Source organism: Thermobia domestica, chromosome 3 (assembly GCF_964235325.1).
Source record: "Thermobia domestica chromosome 3, izTheDome1.hap1.1, whole genome shotgun sequence".
Lineage (NCBI taxonomy): Eukaryota > Metazoa > Arthropoda > Insecta > Zygentoma > Lepismatidae > Thermobia > Thermobia domestica.
The window spans coordinates 273458653-273476746 of NC_137456.1; the positions used below are offsets into that span (position 1 = coordinate 273458653).

At 33.8% G+C, this 18094-nt stretch overlaps 1 protein-coding gene across 3 annotated transcripts in view; it reads left to right on the forward strand.

Moving 5' to 3' along the window:
• LOC145681051 (uncharacterized) overlaps positions 1-10968 on the forward strand; it is a 97383-nt gene extending 86415 nt beyond the window's left edge. For 2 of the 3 annotated variants that reach the window (XM_081752388.1, XM_081752387.1), the window contains exon 4: positions 7685-10968. In XM_081752388.1, coding sequence (XP_081608514.1) covers positions 7685-8996 — 1312 coding nt within the window. In that variant the 3' untranslated portion in view covers positions 8997-10968. Of the gene's footprint in view, positions 1-4742; positions 4978-7684 lie in introns of all 3 variants that reach the window. The other variant, XM_081752389.1, reaches the window with a different exon arrangement.
• Positions 10969-18094: the final 7126 nt, after the last annotated feature.

Here is an 18094-nt window from a genome sequence, read left to right on the forward strand (position 1 = left end):
GAAACATGGTGATAATATCATGTGGGATAATAAAGGAACTGTTTACATTAGAGGTGATAAACAAGAAGGATCTCACATTGTAGATTTAATTTCTGATGTGTCGCGATCCCGGAAACACAAATCCTCCGGGATGGGAGAAATTTTGTAATTATTTATCTTCTAATAACACACCTCAAGAATTTATTGGAAATCCAAAACGTTTGTCTTATATTTTACGACGAACTAAAGCATCACCAACAGCATCATCGTCAAGGGAAAAAATATCTCTGAAATCGTTTCGAGAAGACGACGAAGAAGAAGCAGAAGAAGAAAAAAAGGAAAAAGTAGTATCTCCTATAAGGAAAAGGAAACGTCCAGTATGGTCAAGGTGGAAACCGTAAACAAACATTTAAGCAAGATTTACTACAACCCTTCACATGCTGCCTCGTTTTCAACTGTTAAAAAATTGTGGATAGCTACAAAGAAGAAAATTCCTATACATTGTATAAGAAGATGGTTACTGCAACAAACAACATATACGTTACACAAACCTGTACGTCGTCGTTTTAAAAGAGCTTTCTATGTAGTGAATAACATTGATGATGAGAGGGAAAGTGATATTAATGATCTTCAATCTCTTCATAAATTTAATGATGGATATCGTTATATTCTTAGTGATAAATGTGTTAAGTCGATATGCATGGGCTGTACCATATAAAATCTAAAGGTACAAATAATGTCTTAAAAGCATTGAAAATTGTGTTCAAAGACAGAAAACCAATTACGTTCCGAACAGATATAGGAAGTGAGTTTACTAATAAAACAATACAGAAGTACTTAGAGGAGAACAAAAAAAAACATATTACAACTAAAAATCCTGATATAAAAGCTGGTATTGTAGAACGTTTTAACAGAACTCTAAAAGGAGAAATGTGGAAGTATTTCACAAAGTATCAAACGTATAAATATTTAAATGTATTACCTCTTCTAGTGAAATCATACAATGAAGGTTACCATTCAAGCATAAAGATACCACTTGCAAATGTTTCTCAAAATAACCTATTGCAAGTATGGCAAAATCAGTATGATAATAAAATAAAGAAGATGAAGAAGAATCCAAATTTCTCAAAACATCTTAAGATTGGTGATACAGTACGAATTAGTAAAACTAAACGTACATTTGATAAAGGATATATGCAAAATTGGACTTGGGAAATATTTAAAGTGAAGAAGATAACACCAAGAGATCCGCCTGTTTATGAAATTGAAGATTTAAACAAGGAACCACTGGATGGATTATTTTACAAAGAGGAATTACAACCTGTGACGTTATCAAAGACGTTTTACATAGATAAAATCATACGTAAAAGAAGAAAAGGCAGCAGAAAAAAATATCTTGTTCATTGGAAAGGATATTCTTCCTCTTTCGATTCCTGGATACTTGCATCAGGATACCTGCAAGATCGAGAAGTACAATGGAACCTGATGGAAATTTTTACGTTGCGCTTCCCAGTAATAGTGCTATGGAATATTTTCCTGACAATACCTTAACATCATACACTACGAAACTTCATCAAAGAATGGAATTCCGTGAAAAATGGGAAGTGGCTATTGTTGATATTCATTATTTTCATTCAATATTAAATATTAATAAAGAAAATAATATTTTTTTTACAAACCTGCAAAAATTGATGAATGGAAATTTATAACTATTCCTGTACATTACACTGACATATCAGAATTAACTGACATTAATTAATACGTACAACAGATTCACAAATTTACATATTTCCTATACTCATGAGAGTAATACTTGTTTTATACGACGTCTTCATAAAGACATAGATGTAGACGTTGCATTATCACCAAGTGTTAGTGCGATGTTGGGGTTTGATCCAAACGTTGATTTAAAGGATATGCAGCAAGGCCAAAGCGTTCCAAATTTACGTTTAGGACTTCCATCTACAATGTATGTGTATTGTGATATTATTCAATCTGTATTTATTGGAGATACAGTAGCACCATTATTACGTATCATAAATATGAATCCTGTGAATCATACATTTGGAAGTAGTGTTATACAATTCTTTAATCCTCCACATCATGTGCCTATAGAAACGATGCATTTTGAACACATCAAAATGGATATAAGAGATAGTACAGGCTCTCTACTGGCATTCACTTTCGGAACTGTATGCGTTAAACTACATTTTCGACCAGTGCGTCAACATAAACAAATATGAATAATCCATATTTACAATATTAACAAAAACAAGCTCTTTCTGGAACTTTAAACGTTTCTGTTGGATCCCCTTATCAAGTTGGACATGGTATTGGAAGTTTTCTTGGTGGATTATTTCCTTCTGTCATGCCATTAGTAAAACAAGGAGCTAAATCTGTAGGAAAGAAATTATTAAAATCTGGAGCAAACGTTATTACTGATGTGATCGTCGATAAACAACCTATTAACGAATCCTTTCATCAACGAATAGGTGAAGCAAGATCCGTTTTGCAAGACAAAGCAAAAAATAAACTGAAATCTATGCTAGGATCTGGATATCAACGAAGGAAAAGAAGAATTACACATCATTCCATCTTTAACCCTTCATCATTACACATCATCAAGCCCAAGAAGAAGGGAAAGAGGAAACGTACACAGAAAACAAAGAAAAGTCAGTCTTGTAAGAAGAGGAATTTATCACACGATATCTTTGATTAAATCATCACCATCATGGCTTTCTTACAGCATCAATCCTGCGAGTGTGAAAAAGTGAACTGGATATTTTTTCTACAAAACCAACGTAAACCAGTGTATTGGATAATCATGTGGTTACATACAAACCAATCAGTTCACTAGCTGATAATGCTCTTATAGAATTTGTCATCCCAGGAACAAGTGATGAATACATAGATCTACCACATACTCTTCTTTCAATCGACGCTCAAATCGTTAAGCCTGATGGATCAGCATTTGTTGAAAGTGATAAAGCTGTGGCTCCTATTAAAGACTTTTTAAATTCTATATTCAGGGAAGTGGAAGTGTATTTAAATAACAAACTGATTTCATTTCCATCTCATAATCATCTATATCGATCATACATTGAAAAACTGTTAAATTAATGATGATTCTGCTAAAAATACTCATCTTCAATATGCATTCTGGTTTCAAGATACTGCTGGACATATGGATGCAACATCTAGTGGTAATAGAGGATTTCAACAACGTTATGAATTAACAAAAAAAAGTGCAAAATTCGACATGCTTGAACATCTTCATTGTGATATTTTTAATCAAGATAAATTTTTAATCCAAGGAGTAGAATTACGTCTCAAGTTAATTCCTGCAAAGCCAAACTTTTGTCTCATTGCTAGTGATTCGTCTGTTGAGGCTAAAGTGAATATTTTAGACGCTGCTTTACATATTAAAAATATTAATGTTAGTCCTACAATAAAACTAGCACATAACGAGCTTCTACAATCAACAACAGCCAAATATCCTCTCACAGGAGTGCAAATGAAGTCATTCGTCATTCCAAAGGATCTTCAATCAAAAACAATTTATAATTTATTTATGGGAGTATTACCAACTCGAGTGATTGTGGCGTTTACACAAAATGATGCCTATGCAGGAACAATAACTTCAAATCCATTTCATTTCAAACATTTTGACATCAATTTCTTCTCTCTATACATTGATGGAACACTTGTACATTCAAAACCATTACAACCAATTTTCGAAAACAACTTTTATGTTTCCTCATATCATACCTTATTCTGTGGATCAGGTATTCACTTTTCCAATCATGGCAACAATATTCCTCGCCTTGCCTTTCCTCAAGGATACACTATCTTTGTTTTCGACATTACTGAAGATAGAGAAGCCAGCGCTGTGCAGCATTGGAATCTAATGAAACATGGATGTGTTCGTCTGAAAGTTCATTTTAAGAATCCTCTACCAGCAATTATCTCATGCATCACGTATGGCGAGTTCCAATCTCTCTTAGAAGTGGATCATCAAAGGAACATCATCATGAATTTTTAAAGGTACGTTATTTAAATACCATACCATATATGTACATGTCTCCATTTTTATACATGATGTCCTCTACACTAGATTTATTGAATGCTTTCAAACAAATTCTTTATTTCACAATCATTTCGTTGGCGTATATGCAGCCAATCAATTACCAACACATGTTCCACTACCTGCAGGTATCATCATAAACACAAATCCCTCGAACAAACTTGGCACACACTGGATTTCCGTATATATTCATATTGATGGACGTGCCCACTACTTCGATACATTTGGATTTGCTCCATATGTAATGCAATATATTCAATTTCTACGTAGAAATTTTATTTTTATACATTTAATAATAAACAAATTCAAAGTGTCAAATCGTCCCTATGTGGACATTATTCATATCTTCTCCTATGCTTCAAAGCTAAAGGAAAGTCTTTAAATGAATTTCATTACACTTTCTCATCAACTCCAGAAAAAAATTATCGTCGCTTGCTGTATTTACTTTTACAGGTAATCATTTCTCTTGTATACATATCATGTCTTCATTCTTCTTCTTCTTCGTTTGTTTTGATTACTTTTTTCATTATAGATAAAATTCTAGCTATTGTTATTGCAGGTAGTCATTTCTTCTTTATTATAATGTGTTTGTATGTATTATCATTTGTTGTTTTATTTGTTCATGATTATAGATAAAATAAATTTTAAATTATGTTTTTCATTTTTTTTTTCATTTCAGAGAATAAAAGATCCTCATCGTGTGTATGGACATCATCATTGTACAGTATGACTTCTATCTACGTTTCATCACCATCAACAGCAGTAGTATCATCTGTGAATTTATCATTAATTCAACTGTGTAAAAAAAAAGACAACACAACTGTGTACATGTGTATGGACAGCATCAGTGAATACTATATGGCAACTGTGAATTTATCACCACCTGAACAATGAAAAAATCTCGTTTTAATTTTGTAAATAACATAATCAACATCAAAAAATACTTTGTATTCTGTTTTCTCTTTGAAAACAAATGTTTTGTTTCTTATTTTCTTCATGTTCTAATAAATAAATAAATATGTTTTGTGATGAATTGTGTAATTAAATACACACATCACAAAACGTTTTTAATTCATTGAATTGAAGAATTTCATACTGTTTTTTTAAAAAAGATTCTAAATCTGATTTTTTAATTCAACGATGTAATCACATAACTACATATTAATAATAATAATAATAATAAGAATAATAATGAATTCAAATACTTAATCAGTTATTCTTTCGTAAATTAAACCAACTATGTGAATTCAATATTATTATGATAGGACTTTTGTTTTTTAAGAATTAAATATTAATTATTTTAGTTCCTTTTTTTTAAAAAAATAAAAAAGTCCTATCATACTTAAGACAAAGTTGTATAATAATAATAATAATTATAATAATTTCAAATACTAACTTTTATTTTAACATTAGTTTCAAAAATTTGAATTCATTTTTATAATTATTATTATTATTATTATTATTATACGTATCAGTAATAGTATACGAGGAAAAAATGTTAGCATTTTTTTCTTATCATAAAAATTAAAAATCCTATCATATTGAGGTGTATTAAACGAACACAAAACACACACACAAATAAAACATTTCACTTTCACTCTATATATTTTTATTACATTTGATATTACGTTGTTTAGTATACATAAAAAAAACAAATCAATCTTCTTCTTTATGAAAAGACGTTCACTTCGTTGATACCTTCCGAAGGTTGAGTATCGGTTTTCCTCCACCATGGCTGTGTCTGTACACTATCAAATAAATCAGCCATAATTGAATCTATGAGTTTTTGTTTGCAAAATACTTTCATTTCCAATTTTAATCTTTCACCATCAATGTTCACATCACTGTTCTTATCAAGAGAGACACTTGGAAAACTGATGTTGATACCACTAATAATACTCTGTTCATCTACACAGGTATGGATTCCGGCAAGTCCTCTGCATGTAAGACACTGCGATTGTACATGATTACGAATAGTATCTGTACACAAGTTAAAATATTCACGTAGCACAACACTTCAAACTTTACTGTTTTTCACAGCATGTTCAATACACGGTAATATTTCCAAGAAATAAAGCCAATCACTTGAAGTTAAGTACACAGTGTTTCGAGGAGCATGAAGTGTTCCTTTTTTCTCTAACATCACTAATTTTTCACCCATTAGTTTTCGCACCACCAGTTCGTTTTTTCGACCAAGAGATTTTATAAATGTAATTTCCACTTGAGAATTTAAATAGTCCGTAACAAATGGGGTCAAATTTACAAGTTTCTCTCACTCGGCGAAATTTAACTCCACTCCAAACAATAGTCCTTTGCCAACACGAATCACTGGCTCAAATGTATCACTATCCAGTCCAATACAAATGAATTTGGTTTTCATTGAATTAAGTCCATATTCAACATTTAACAAGTACTCTTTTTGGTATCCATAGTTGATGCACAAGCACTCAAAGACATGTTACTCTAGTCGCTGGCCAACACAGAATAACGACACTATGCATACAGATGACTGTGCCTGCATGAAGAGGAAGGGGGGCGAAGAGGAAAATTCTTGTTTCGTCTTGTTTGTACATGCTACCATACACTTACGATGAGTATACCAGTTCAGTAAATTCAAGATCGTGCATGTTACGCCCAGATACATTAATGTTCATTCCTTTATATATTAAACAGACATTCCCACTTTGTAAATGCGTTAATAATGCACCATTATCTGCTTCCAATTTTTCAGTACATCGTCCTGGTAAAATCGCATTTTCGCCTCCTTCAAATGTCACACATGCCTTCCTACCATATACCGTTGCATTTATCTCACAGTTTACAATACGAAATGTTACTCCGATCTCCAAATCTTGCATTTTTGTAAAGGGTACCATTGATGGCTTATCAAGCTTATCTAATAAACTCATTGACGATGACATCTTTAAATTTGACGTTCTTCCTTTACAACAGCTGCTAACAGAATTATCTACACAAGCACATACGTTCCGCTTACGCTCTTCGCAGGAGAGGTGGGGGTTTGCGGATTTAAATTACTAGCCAATACACGACAAGAACACGAAAACGGCATGTTTCATCTTGTTTCTACATCTCGTAGGCGTCCAAGAGTATTCTTCCTTATACTAGCATAGCAACATACTGGTTTACACCGGTTTAAGCCCCGTGTGAACGTTCCGACGGCCAAAATTTTCCCACGCTCATGAACAGGGGGATATCTACTGTAATATCGACCAAGCAATTACTTTCAGAGTTCACGAGTCCCTTATTTCATGCTTCAGATATAAACATGTTTAACTTCGTGTCTGTATACCAGCACTAAATTTGATTCCCGCAGTTTGCTTTCTGATATGATTCTGTTATCTGATTTTGTTCTACTAGTATATGTTGTGGAGAATTATGCTTGAAAATGTTCCACTGCCTTAAGTTACAGTCTGCTTACACACACTGTGAGATTCCTTAACACACAGCTTGTAAAAGACGGCGAATCACAATAGACTAATATATAATAGTTCTAGAGTTTTTTTGAGTATAGAAAAATGTTTCTAGAGATGAAAGAAAACTAGGTAAAAGCATCATGTAAGATACAGCAAATAACATGAATTCTTTTTTCTCTTTCTTCAGAACAACTACTTCACCTACAGATGGAAGTCACATGTCAGTGAATACGGATGTCGTCTCTCATAACTGCGTAGAGTATGGACAAAGGTTCAGTCGCAAATCAAACTTAAGAGCTCACCTATTTACACATAGTAAGAAGAAAGCTCATTGTCACATCTGCGGTAAAAAGTTCACTTTCAGTTCAAACTTGAAAAGTCACTTACGAATCCATTTAAATGAAAGGTCCTATCGCTGCAATGAATGTGGCAAATGTTTCAATTTTAAAACATGTTTGGAAAAACACATGAATACGCATACAGGTGAAAGGTCTCATAAATGTAAAGAGTGTGGAAAAGGTTTCACTCAGAGTTCAAGTTTGCGAAGACACATCTTTAGTCATACGGGCGAAAAGCATTATTCTTGCGACAAGTGTGAAAAAAGATTCGCTTCAAGAGCACAATTATTATCTCACTCCTTTACACATACAGAGCAGAAACGTTACGTATGCAAAAAATGTAACAGAAGCTTCAGTAAAAAATTATATTTGAATAATCACCTTGCCACTCAAATGGATGAGAAATATTACTGCCAGAACTGCTGCGAAACTTTCAGATCTAACTCAAATTTGAAAACCTGCAACTTTGTTCATTCTAGGGACAAATATCAATACTGTGTTAACTGTGGTAAGGAGTTAAATCATAAGTCGGACCTAGAGGCGCAGAAGAAGCAAGATCTTCATTATTGCCATCATTGCGGGAAAGGATACATTTCTAAATCAGGTTTAAAAATACACGTTTTTACTCATACTGAAGCAAAGCCTCATAAATGTGAACAATGTAGCAAAAAGTTTAGACAAGTATCAGGGCTACTGAATCACATGAGAACACATACGAAAGTTAAATCTTATCACTGTGAAAATTGTAAAAAGGGATTTAGTCGCAAATCTACCTTGCAACGTCACTTGTACATGCATATGGATGAGAAGCCATTCTATTGTGAAATGTGTGGTAAGGGTTATACTCAAAAGATAAGTTTGAATTTCCACATGATTTCTCATTCAGGTGAAAAGTCACAGAAGTGCGAAATCTGCGGGAAGAGCTTCACTCAAAAATCAAGTTTGAACATACATATGCTAACTCATACAGGAACAAAGGGTTATTTTTGTGAAAAATGTGGAAAAGGATTCATTCGGAAACATCACTTAGAATCGCATCTGCTTACCCACACGGAGGAAAAGTGTCATTATTGCGAAGTGTGTGGAAAGGGGTTCATTCAGAAATCACAAATAAACATCCATAGTTTAACCCACACAAATGAGAAATCCCTTCGCTGCTAAGAATGTGGTAACAGTTCAATTCAAAATATTGTTCTGCAGGTACATTTTTTAATACAACATGTAAAAGACCTCATAAATGTGTGGATTGTGGAGCAATGTTCCATCAAAAGGCAATTTTAAATCGTCATGTCAACACTCACTTGGATGCAAAACTTTATTCAAGCAGGAAGAACTAGAGTGCTCAGATATTGCAAATTTTGTTCTGGATATTAACATAGATATACCTTTCACGCGCAAACACCAGTGAATTGTAAAATTTTGGGAGAGAGAAATTTATTGTGTAAATTATGTTGGATAACAGGCGACTACCAGTGACTTCGTTATTGTCAAGAATGTTCCAGGCTAGTAGGCCCTAATTATTTACATAGCAACATTTCACCCGATGATAATGTATTTATTTGAAGGATCACAACAATAGGTTGAGGATTATCTTCTTTTTTGTTTTATATCTAGCATTTAATCTAAATCAAATCTACTTGGTATAAATATTTGACAATTAGAATGTTAAGTTGTTGCAAATATATATAACCAATATATTTCATGTACTGGGAAATATAGACTTTTTAACATATTTTACCATCAATAAATTGTATCCATTTGAAGACGACTTGAGCTTCCTTCGTAGAAACAAAGTACGTATTAGTGTGTCTTTTTGTAGGATGCTATACACTTCTTACAATGTAAACATTAAGAAACACTAAAAATGTGATGGCAATGGAAAGGAAAGATCTAATAATCGAATCATTACGCAACACATTACGATAATTGTATACACCTTTCTTATGTTTATTTATGTTAAGATATTTCTGCGGCACGCAAATATTACTGTTGCTGTGATATAATTTCACTATCACCATTTGCATGCGACTGTATAACGCGAAGCTATATATATGAATGTAGAAAGACGTAGATAATCCTATTGTCTTACCTATTAATATTGATATTCACATCCTATTTATTGCGGCAGTTCAATTTACCATAATTGCACTTACTAGGTAATACTGTATCAATGTCTTTCAGAAAAAAAATTTCCAGGGGGCAAACTTTGTATTCGCAGGGGCACGTCTCCCACTGCTGGTATTTATTATTACATTATAAAAGTATTATTTTGGTCTGGAAGTGAAGTGGCCCCAAAAACATATCTGAAAGAACCACTGTACAATATTTCAGAAAATCAAATTTGAAAGTGAAGAAATAAGCCTCTCATTGAATAAAGATTTGTAAGATTACGGAACATTCAATTTAAATTTTGCAAGAATGAATAGATCGGAAGGATAATGTCAACCTTCAAATTTTATATTTTCTCTTCCAATTATAAAACTTGGGTAGAAATAGATTGGTAACAGCTGAATATACGGGCAAATTCACATATATCCAATCGTGAATTATTAATCACATTTCAGGACGAATTTTATGTAAATTACAGCTACTATACATCTTTATTCTGCTTTCAATTCGTAACCTTCAAATCATATTTAACATTGGATAACGATTTCTCAACCTCTCGAATGACGAAAAAATATCCAAGAGGAAGTAGCGAACTGAAACTTTCACACGACATGCAATACAGTATAGGATAGACAGTTTATATGCACTTCTAATTCTTAAATTAAGAAACTGAACTTTAAAAAGTCGCTGAAATTTTGTAGCATGGAGATCAGCCAGCAGATATTTTCTTTTACCAAACTCTATAATACAACATTGTTTCTTTCCAAACACAAATTTATATGAAATGTAACTACGTAGTGTTATTGCATATTACAAATTTATATATACAAAATTCAACAATAAATTTGCCATACAGTGTTGCAAAGTCAGGAAAAAATCATAATCATCAAAATTATGATGAACTCTACAGGAGTGAACGCAAATTACACAGAGGAGACAATGAACATCCAAAGTAATTTATTGTCTAATACTACGATCATGATATGATGGATTTAGAATAAAGATGGAAGTTACAGTGGGTAAAATATTTGTCTTTTTTCAAATATCCTTATTACGATAAACACGACATTCTATTGCATAGATGGCTTTCTATGAGTGTGAAGCTAACAAAACCCTTTACAGTAATTTAATATCTCATACCATTCTGGAGAATATTGTTAAAAATTTTCAACACATTAAAATTATGTACACTCATGTCCAAAATGATTGTCGCATATCTATGACTGTCCTCTTGTAAGAATATAATTTGATAATGATTTTTCGGTACTTTTAATACTAATACTATGTGTATAATTGGGAAATGTATATTTGTAGTAAATTTCATAGGAAAAGAATTATAAATACGAAAATTAGAATGAGTAAAACAAAATGTTGCTAAATGGAGAAGAAAGTTTTATTTTCGTTCTATTGTTCTTATTTAATGCTCTTTTGACATGAAATTTGCGACATACATGTCTGCCGATTATACACATACTGACATAAGAAATACCGAGAGAATTCGTTATCAAATTATATTCCTTCAACAACGTATTTATAGACATGCGACAATAATTCTGGAGATTAGTGTACCTCCGAGAATTTATTGTAAGTACGCTTATCAATGTAGTAATGTCAAAAAGGCAAGGTAAATCAAAAATTATTTGAAAAGGTTTTACAAACATGTCCCTTTTTTAAAAAAAAGAAAAAATGCAGTGTTTTCTCATTTCTACCGAATGCACTAAGACATTAACTTGCTGTGAACGGCATTTGATTAATGAGATACTACGTCATCTTTGGTTTGCAACATTCCATAACATGTAGTACTGCACGTCTGTCTTTATACCTCTTGCAAATATTTTCTTAACTCATCTTTCACTTCTAACTTATCTTTCACATCAGTTTTATCCTTGGAAAATTTCACTTCAATATGTTTGTTTCCCAACTGCTGGTGGTAAATCATTGAAGTTTCTCTCACTTTTTACAAGTATTCAAGCTTCTATAAATTTCTACTTCATTGGTAAATAGATTCATTTCAACTTTTTACCATAAATCCTTTTTATTTCAATAACGTTTTTTGTAATGTTCTAACATATACTTTCACAGGATCTAAACCAATATAACTACCATAGCTTTTATATTCCCATTTGAATATTTAATATACTATTCTTTATATATACAAGTGTGCATGCGGGACTTGAAGTCAGATTTCTCCGTGTACACCAACCATCCTTTTCCTTTGTTACTAGAGCTCGGTTTCTTGTTTTTACCAGCGTTTGTATATATATATATGGTGCCTTCCATTTCAACTCAGGCAAAAAAATATAAAATTGTACCATTACCATCTCAGATATTGTTGAAACTTTTTTTATAGCAACTAGACATGTTTTTAAGAGACCCATATTTTTTTGTTTTGTCGAAAAAAATTTTCCCGCCAAGTAATGGACCATCAAAGACGGGGAGTACAATTTATGAATTGTAGAAGACATGAAAAATGGTGAACTTCGGAGCCTCACCATTCGGCTATGGAGACAGGTAGAGCTATAATTCTTGTTGTGGTATGTACATAGGGATATAGATAAACTATATTTTATTATAGTTTGGTTTGCGCATGCGTATCTTTTTGTACATAAATTAACAAATTAACGTCATTTTATCTGAAAAGTCGAAGTTTGCGAATTTTTTTCGAGCACTTCTGGTTCGAATTTTAAAATTCTGTTTTCACGGTTGGTAAGACCTAGTTACCCACTTACCGAAAAGAAATTTTTATCGCTTCTGTGTGCAACCGTTTTGTCGCAAAAAATTCGAGAAATTGTAAAATTTTCAAAAATCGCCATTTTTGGGCGCCATTTTCTCGAAAACACCGTCTTTTAAAATTCTGAAATTTTGTCAGATGGTTCAACTTTACATGAATAATAAACACACCAAACACCATTCTCGACCAATGCTTCATGAATTAACTGCACCCTTTTCAAGTTAGCGAAGTTTCGTTAATTTTGATGTCACAGTTAGCAACACTGGAAACAATGAAAGTGCAATGATTTGATGATGTTTGTGGTTCAAAGGTTTTCTTGACTGTTTTTTTATTATTTTGATCAAAAAGGCTCTCTGAAATAGTAAAATGAGCCTCCCCCTACTCCTCCGTTTTCTTAAACCGAAATAATCTGAGGTGGAAATTACGATTACGAAACACACAAATTTCAAGTTCACTTACTTTTTTCTTTACATGGACCAATCATTTGCTTGGTTGGTGTCTTCTTCGCTAATAGCATGTAACCGTGCAGGTGCTTCAATACGTGTTGGTTCACTCACAGCTCATCCAGGAGTGGATCTAGGGGGAAGATTGCCCCTCCCCCCGCAGAAGAAGAAACTTTCTTATTTTATATATAAATAAAACTCATCCCAGAGTTTGGAGCTCTTAAAAGTAGCTCTAAGTAGCAGTATTGCAACCCCCCAGAAGTCCGTCCTGGATCCGCCCCTGCGTAGCACATTGTCGATAGTCACAAAATACTTATTTTCACTTCTCTTATGCTCTTCTGGAAACCTGTATCCTGTTGAAGGTCCATGTGGAAGCATAAACAGCACTTCAACTTCAAATAATTCATGATTTATTCACATTTCTGCTACGCACCACTGGTTACCATACATATATCTATGTAACAAAAGTTCCTTCTTGCAGATTTCTTAAATCTACACTTTGAATTTCAGAAGTTCGATTTTGGGGGAAGCATGAAGTTAGTTCATGGTGACCCGTTACTGCCATAAAAACTTCGCAATTTTCCGAAGATGACTTCGTTGAATACCAGTTACCGGTCGCATACTTTCCCTTTTTTTGTTCCGGAAGTCGTCGAATTCAGTTCCAGGCAACAAAACGAGAGTAATACCCGGAGTTTGTACTTGCACTATACTCACGAATTCTTCTGCGGTTTTAGTGGGGAAGCGGTGGCTCAGTGGTAGAGCGTTCACTTCCGGTGCTTGGGGTTCCTGGTTCGATCCCAGCTCGCGCCGTGTGGGATTTGTGGTGGACAAACACCGTGCTCGTGGGTTTTCTCGGTGTTATTCTGTTTCCTCCCACTTTCTGCATTCCACCATTTTATTCATTTCTCATAATCACAGTCTCCTTTAGCCTAACCGGCATTATCGTGGGACGTAAAACTTAAATATTTCATTTCACTTTTTCTTCTGCGGTTTTAATACTGTGTATCTGTTTTAGCCTAAGGCTATGCCGCTTTGCCACATTCTTTACCCCTTCCCAATACCGTCGCAGAGACCCTTGCATGGCCGGTTTCACTGCAAAACCACTGCTTTATTGAACCTGTCTGCATCTCGAACATCTGAACGCGATTTTTAAAGTGGGATGCAGCACCATCAGAAATCACTGACACGGTTTGGGAAATTGTAGACACATATTTTCACGTATTCAAACCTTTTTCTATAAAATATATTTTCGCTTTTCTTCGAGTATTTTTAGAATCTTGTCTATGACTATGAGTACATGAGCCGAATCGTGTGTTTTATCGTCGTTCATTACAACAAAACTGTCAGCTGTTTCATATTCCGGTGATAACTCTGAATTTCACTTTGCAGAATAACAGTCCAGTTTTCAACGAAGTCCACATAAAGTAAAATAGAATTTTTATCTTGAAATTTTATACGGTGCTTTTCGGTAGCAATTAATTCTCTTTGGATTTTCTTGATGTCATGAATTACAATTCTTACAGGTAAATCAGCAATGTACGATACGGAAACAGAAAGTGGCACAGTTTTTTAACGAGATTATTGTTTTCCCATATGGCATAAGTAACACTCATTTTCATCAGGATCAATAATTAAAGACTCCACACTTATTCCTTCCACTCCAGGACATTCACCACATTCTTGGAGACAGCAGTCATTTTCTGTGGATCATACTACTAAAGGAAATAGGTCACTTATGACAGCTTCAATACAGGCTGCACCTTTGATTTGTAGCAGCTAACTTAAAATTTGCACAATGCACTCACACACACACACACTTCCCTCGCAGGTTGCGGACTGACACACTTTAGTCGAATACTATAAAATTCCGAGTGACCCATTCTTATGCTGAGATTGTTCTGTTTAAAAAGTCAGTAAATTTCTTTGGAACGCGTAAGAAAACGTTTAGATTTTTTTTAACTTTTTGTCCCTTTTCGATCACTGTAATGACATCGCACTTAATTGAGACTTTGTCTGGAGCATTCCAAATCATACTGAGGTAATAGTTCAGGCTTTTTATAGATCATCAGGATTCATTGGATGGCCATTTCAAGTAAACTTAAAATTTGTGGTTTCGTAATCGTAATTTCCACCTCAGATTATTTCGGTTTAAGAAAACGGAGGAGTAGGGGGAGGCTCATTTTACTATTTCAGAGAGCCTTTTTGATCAAAATAATAAAAAGCCAGTCAAGGAAACCTTTTATTCTTCATTTAATGAATGTGAACCACAAACATCATCAAATCATTGCACGTTCATTGTTTCCAGTGTTGCTAACTGTGACATCAAAGTTAACGAAACTTCGCTAACTTTAAAAGGCTGCAGTTAATTCATGAAGCATTGGTCGAGAATGGTATTTGGTGTGTTTATTATTCATGTAAAGTTGAACCATCTGACAAAATTTCAGAATTTTAAAAGATAGTGTTTTCGAGAATATGGCGCCGAAAAATGGCAATTTTTGAAAATTTTACAATTTCTCGAATTTTTTGCGACAAAACGGTTGCACACAGAAGCGATAAAAATTCATTTTCGGTAAGTGGGTAACTAGGTCTTACCAACCGTGAAAACAGAATTTTAAAATTCGAACCAGAAGTGCTCGAAAAAAATTCGCAAACTTCGACTTTTCAGATAAAATGACGTTAATTTGTTAATTTATGTACAAAAAGATACGCATGCGCAAACCAAACTATAATAAAATATAGTTTATTTATATCCCTATGTACACACCACAACAAGAATTATAACTCTACCTGTCTCCATAGCCGAATGGTGAGGTTCTGAACTTGACCATTTTCCATGTCTTCCACAATTCATAAATTGTACTCCCCGTCTTTGATGGCCCATTACTTGGCGGGAAAATTTTTTTCGACAAAACAAAAAAATATGGGTCTCTTAAAAACATGTCTAGTTGCTATAAAAAAAGTTTCAACAATATCTGAGATGGTGATGGTACATGCTCTGCCTGAATTGAAATGGAAGGCACCATATATATATATATATATATATATATATATATATATATATATGTGTGTGTGTGTGTGTGTGTGATTTATATAATATCAAGGAGGGGCTTTAGTTCTCCCTTGTATATCGTTCTTTTTCCTTTCCCTTTATTATTATTATTATTATTATTGAGAAGAAGCAGAAAGTGAAATAAACAAACAATTGATAAAACACTACAAGCAACTAGGAGCAAAATTAGAAGACGAACGAGAGTTTGCCCTAGAAGAATGCAAATCCTGTTTAGGCCACAAGAAACAAAAGAGTTAGTGCAGAGAGCAAAAAAAAAAAAAAAAGAAACTCTGGACTTTTCCAAGAGGAAGATCCAACCCAAAAAAAGCGAAGAGCAGACAAACGAACAACAGAAGAGGACCAAAGTGGAGGACGAAACATCCCACAAAAGAAGGAACTCAATAGAGAAACTGAAAGAGTTCTTGAAGAACTTCCAAAAGTAGAAAAATACAAATCCGCCACGAAACAAAGGTCTCTTTTAGGACCACCAAAACCTCAGAAAAGAGTTAAGGTGAATATGCCACAAACCATTGATGCCACCCTGATATGCCACCCTGAACACAAACCATTGATCCTCGTTAGGGGCACCAAAAGCTCAGGAAAGAGAAAAACTGAATATGCTAGACCCCAACATAAACCAAAGGTTTTTAGGACCACAAAAATCTCAGGAAAGAGTCAAAAGAAACATACCAAACCCTAACAGACCTGTGAAACCCACAAAACAGCTCAACAAAAGTAATGACCAAATAAGAAGAAAGAAAAGAGCAAACTCAGAAAAAAAAACATGAAAACGAAAGAATCACTCATACACAACCTCTCAAATAAAACTATAAACCCCGACAAATTGAAGTGCTTGGGAAAGGACTATCCTTCTGCCTAACCATCGCCGGCTACGTTCCCTTAGCGCCTTACCATATCCCTCTCGTAACATGAGATTTAGCGTACAGGGGATAGTTGACATTTCGACCGTTGTGGCGCCACTAATGTGCACTAAACAGAAGGACAGGTTGTCTGTCACGTAAGTCTGAGTGCATTTAGACACGTGTAGTGTGATCAGGATTGCCAAAAAAATAGTCTAAACAAGGGATGGGTTGACGAGTTTCAATGAGTATTAACGAGAAGATTTTAATAAACCTGATCTAGTGGTAGAAAATGAACCGGGCATCACATAAAAAAGTAATCATTTTAGACTGAAAGAAATACAAAAGTATGAAGTAATACTAAGAGTTAATAGAGATCTAAGAAAAAAATACGTAAATCTTACTTTTAAAAGATTGGATTTACGTAATCTAAACTATTTCCAAAATTCTACTTCACGCTTGACTTAATTATACTTATAATCTTTTTCAAGTTTGGTTTTGTCTTTAGGCTGTGGAAAAGCTCAGCTGTCATCAACTGGACAGAAACACATATTTCTGTGTCAGTCCATTTCAAATTCATGTGAGAAAAGTTCTAAAAACAAAATTATGGCAGAATACAGTCTTTGTTACATGAATATTTATTAACACAGGAAACCTCACGTGAGGTATTTTACACTAGAAATAACCACAAAAATATGTGAGCAGTACTGATGCAGCAAGCACACACACACACACTTCTGTATTATGCGAACACAGCAGTTTTTTTTGCTAATAGAGAGCAGCACTAACAAAAAACAATTGAGATCCGAAACGCACTTATGCAGTGTTTTACTTCCAACACTTCCTTCAAAACACTGCATTTATAAACATTTAATGTAATGAACACCAATATTTACACGCAACTTGTTAAATCGCACACGTTCAAAAGGTTTTGTAAGAAGATCAGCAAACTGATCATTCCCACTAATGTGTTCGACTTGAATATCATTATTCAAAACTCGTTCACGTACATAAAAATGCCGGACTTCAATATGCTTTAATCGTTTGTGATATTCAGGATTTTTCGA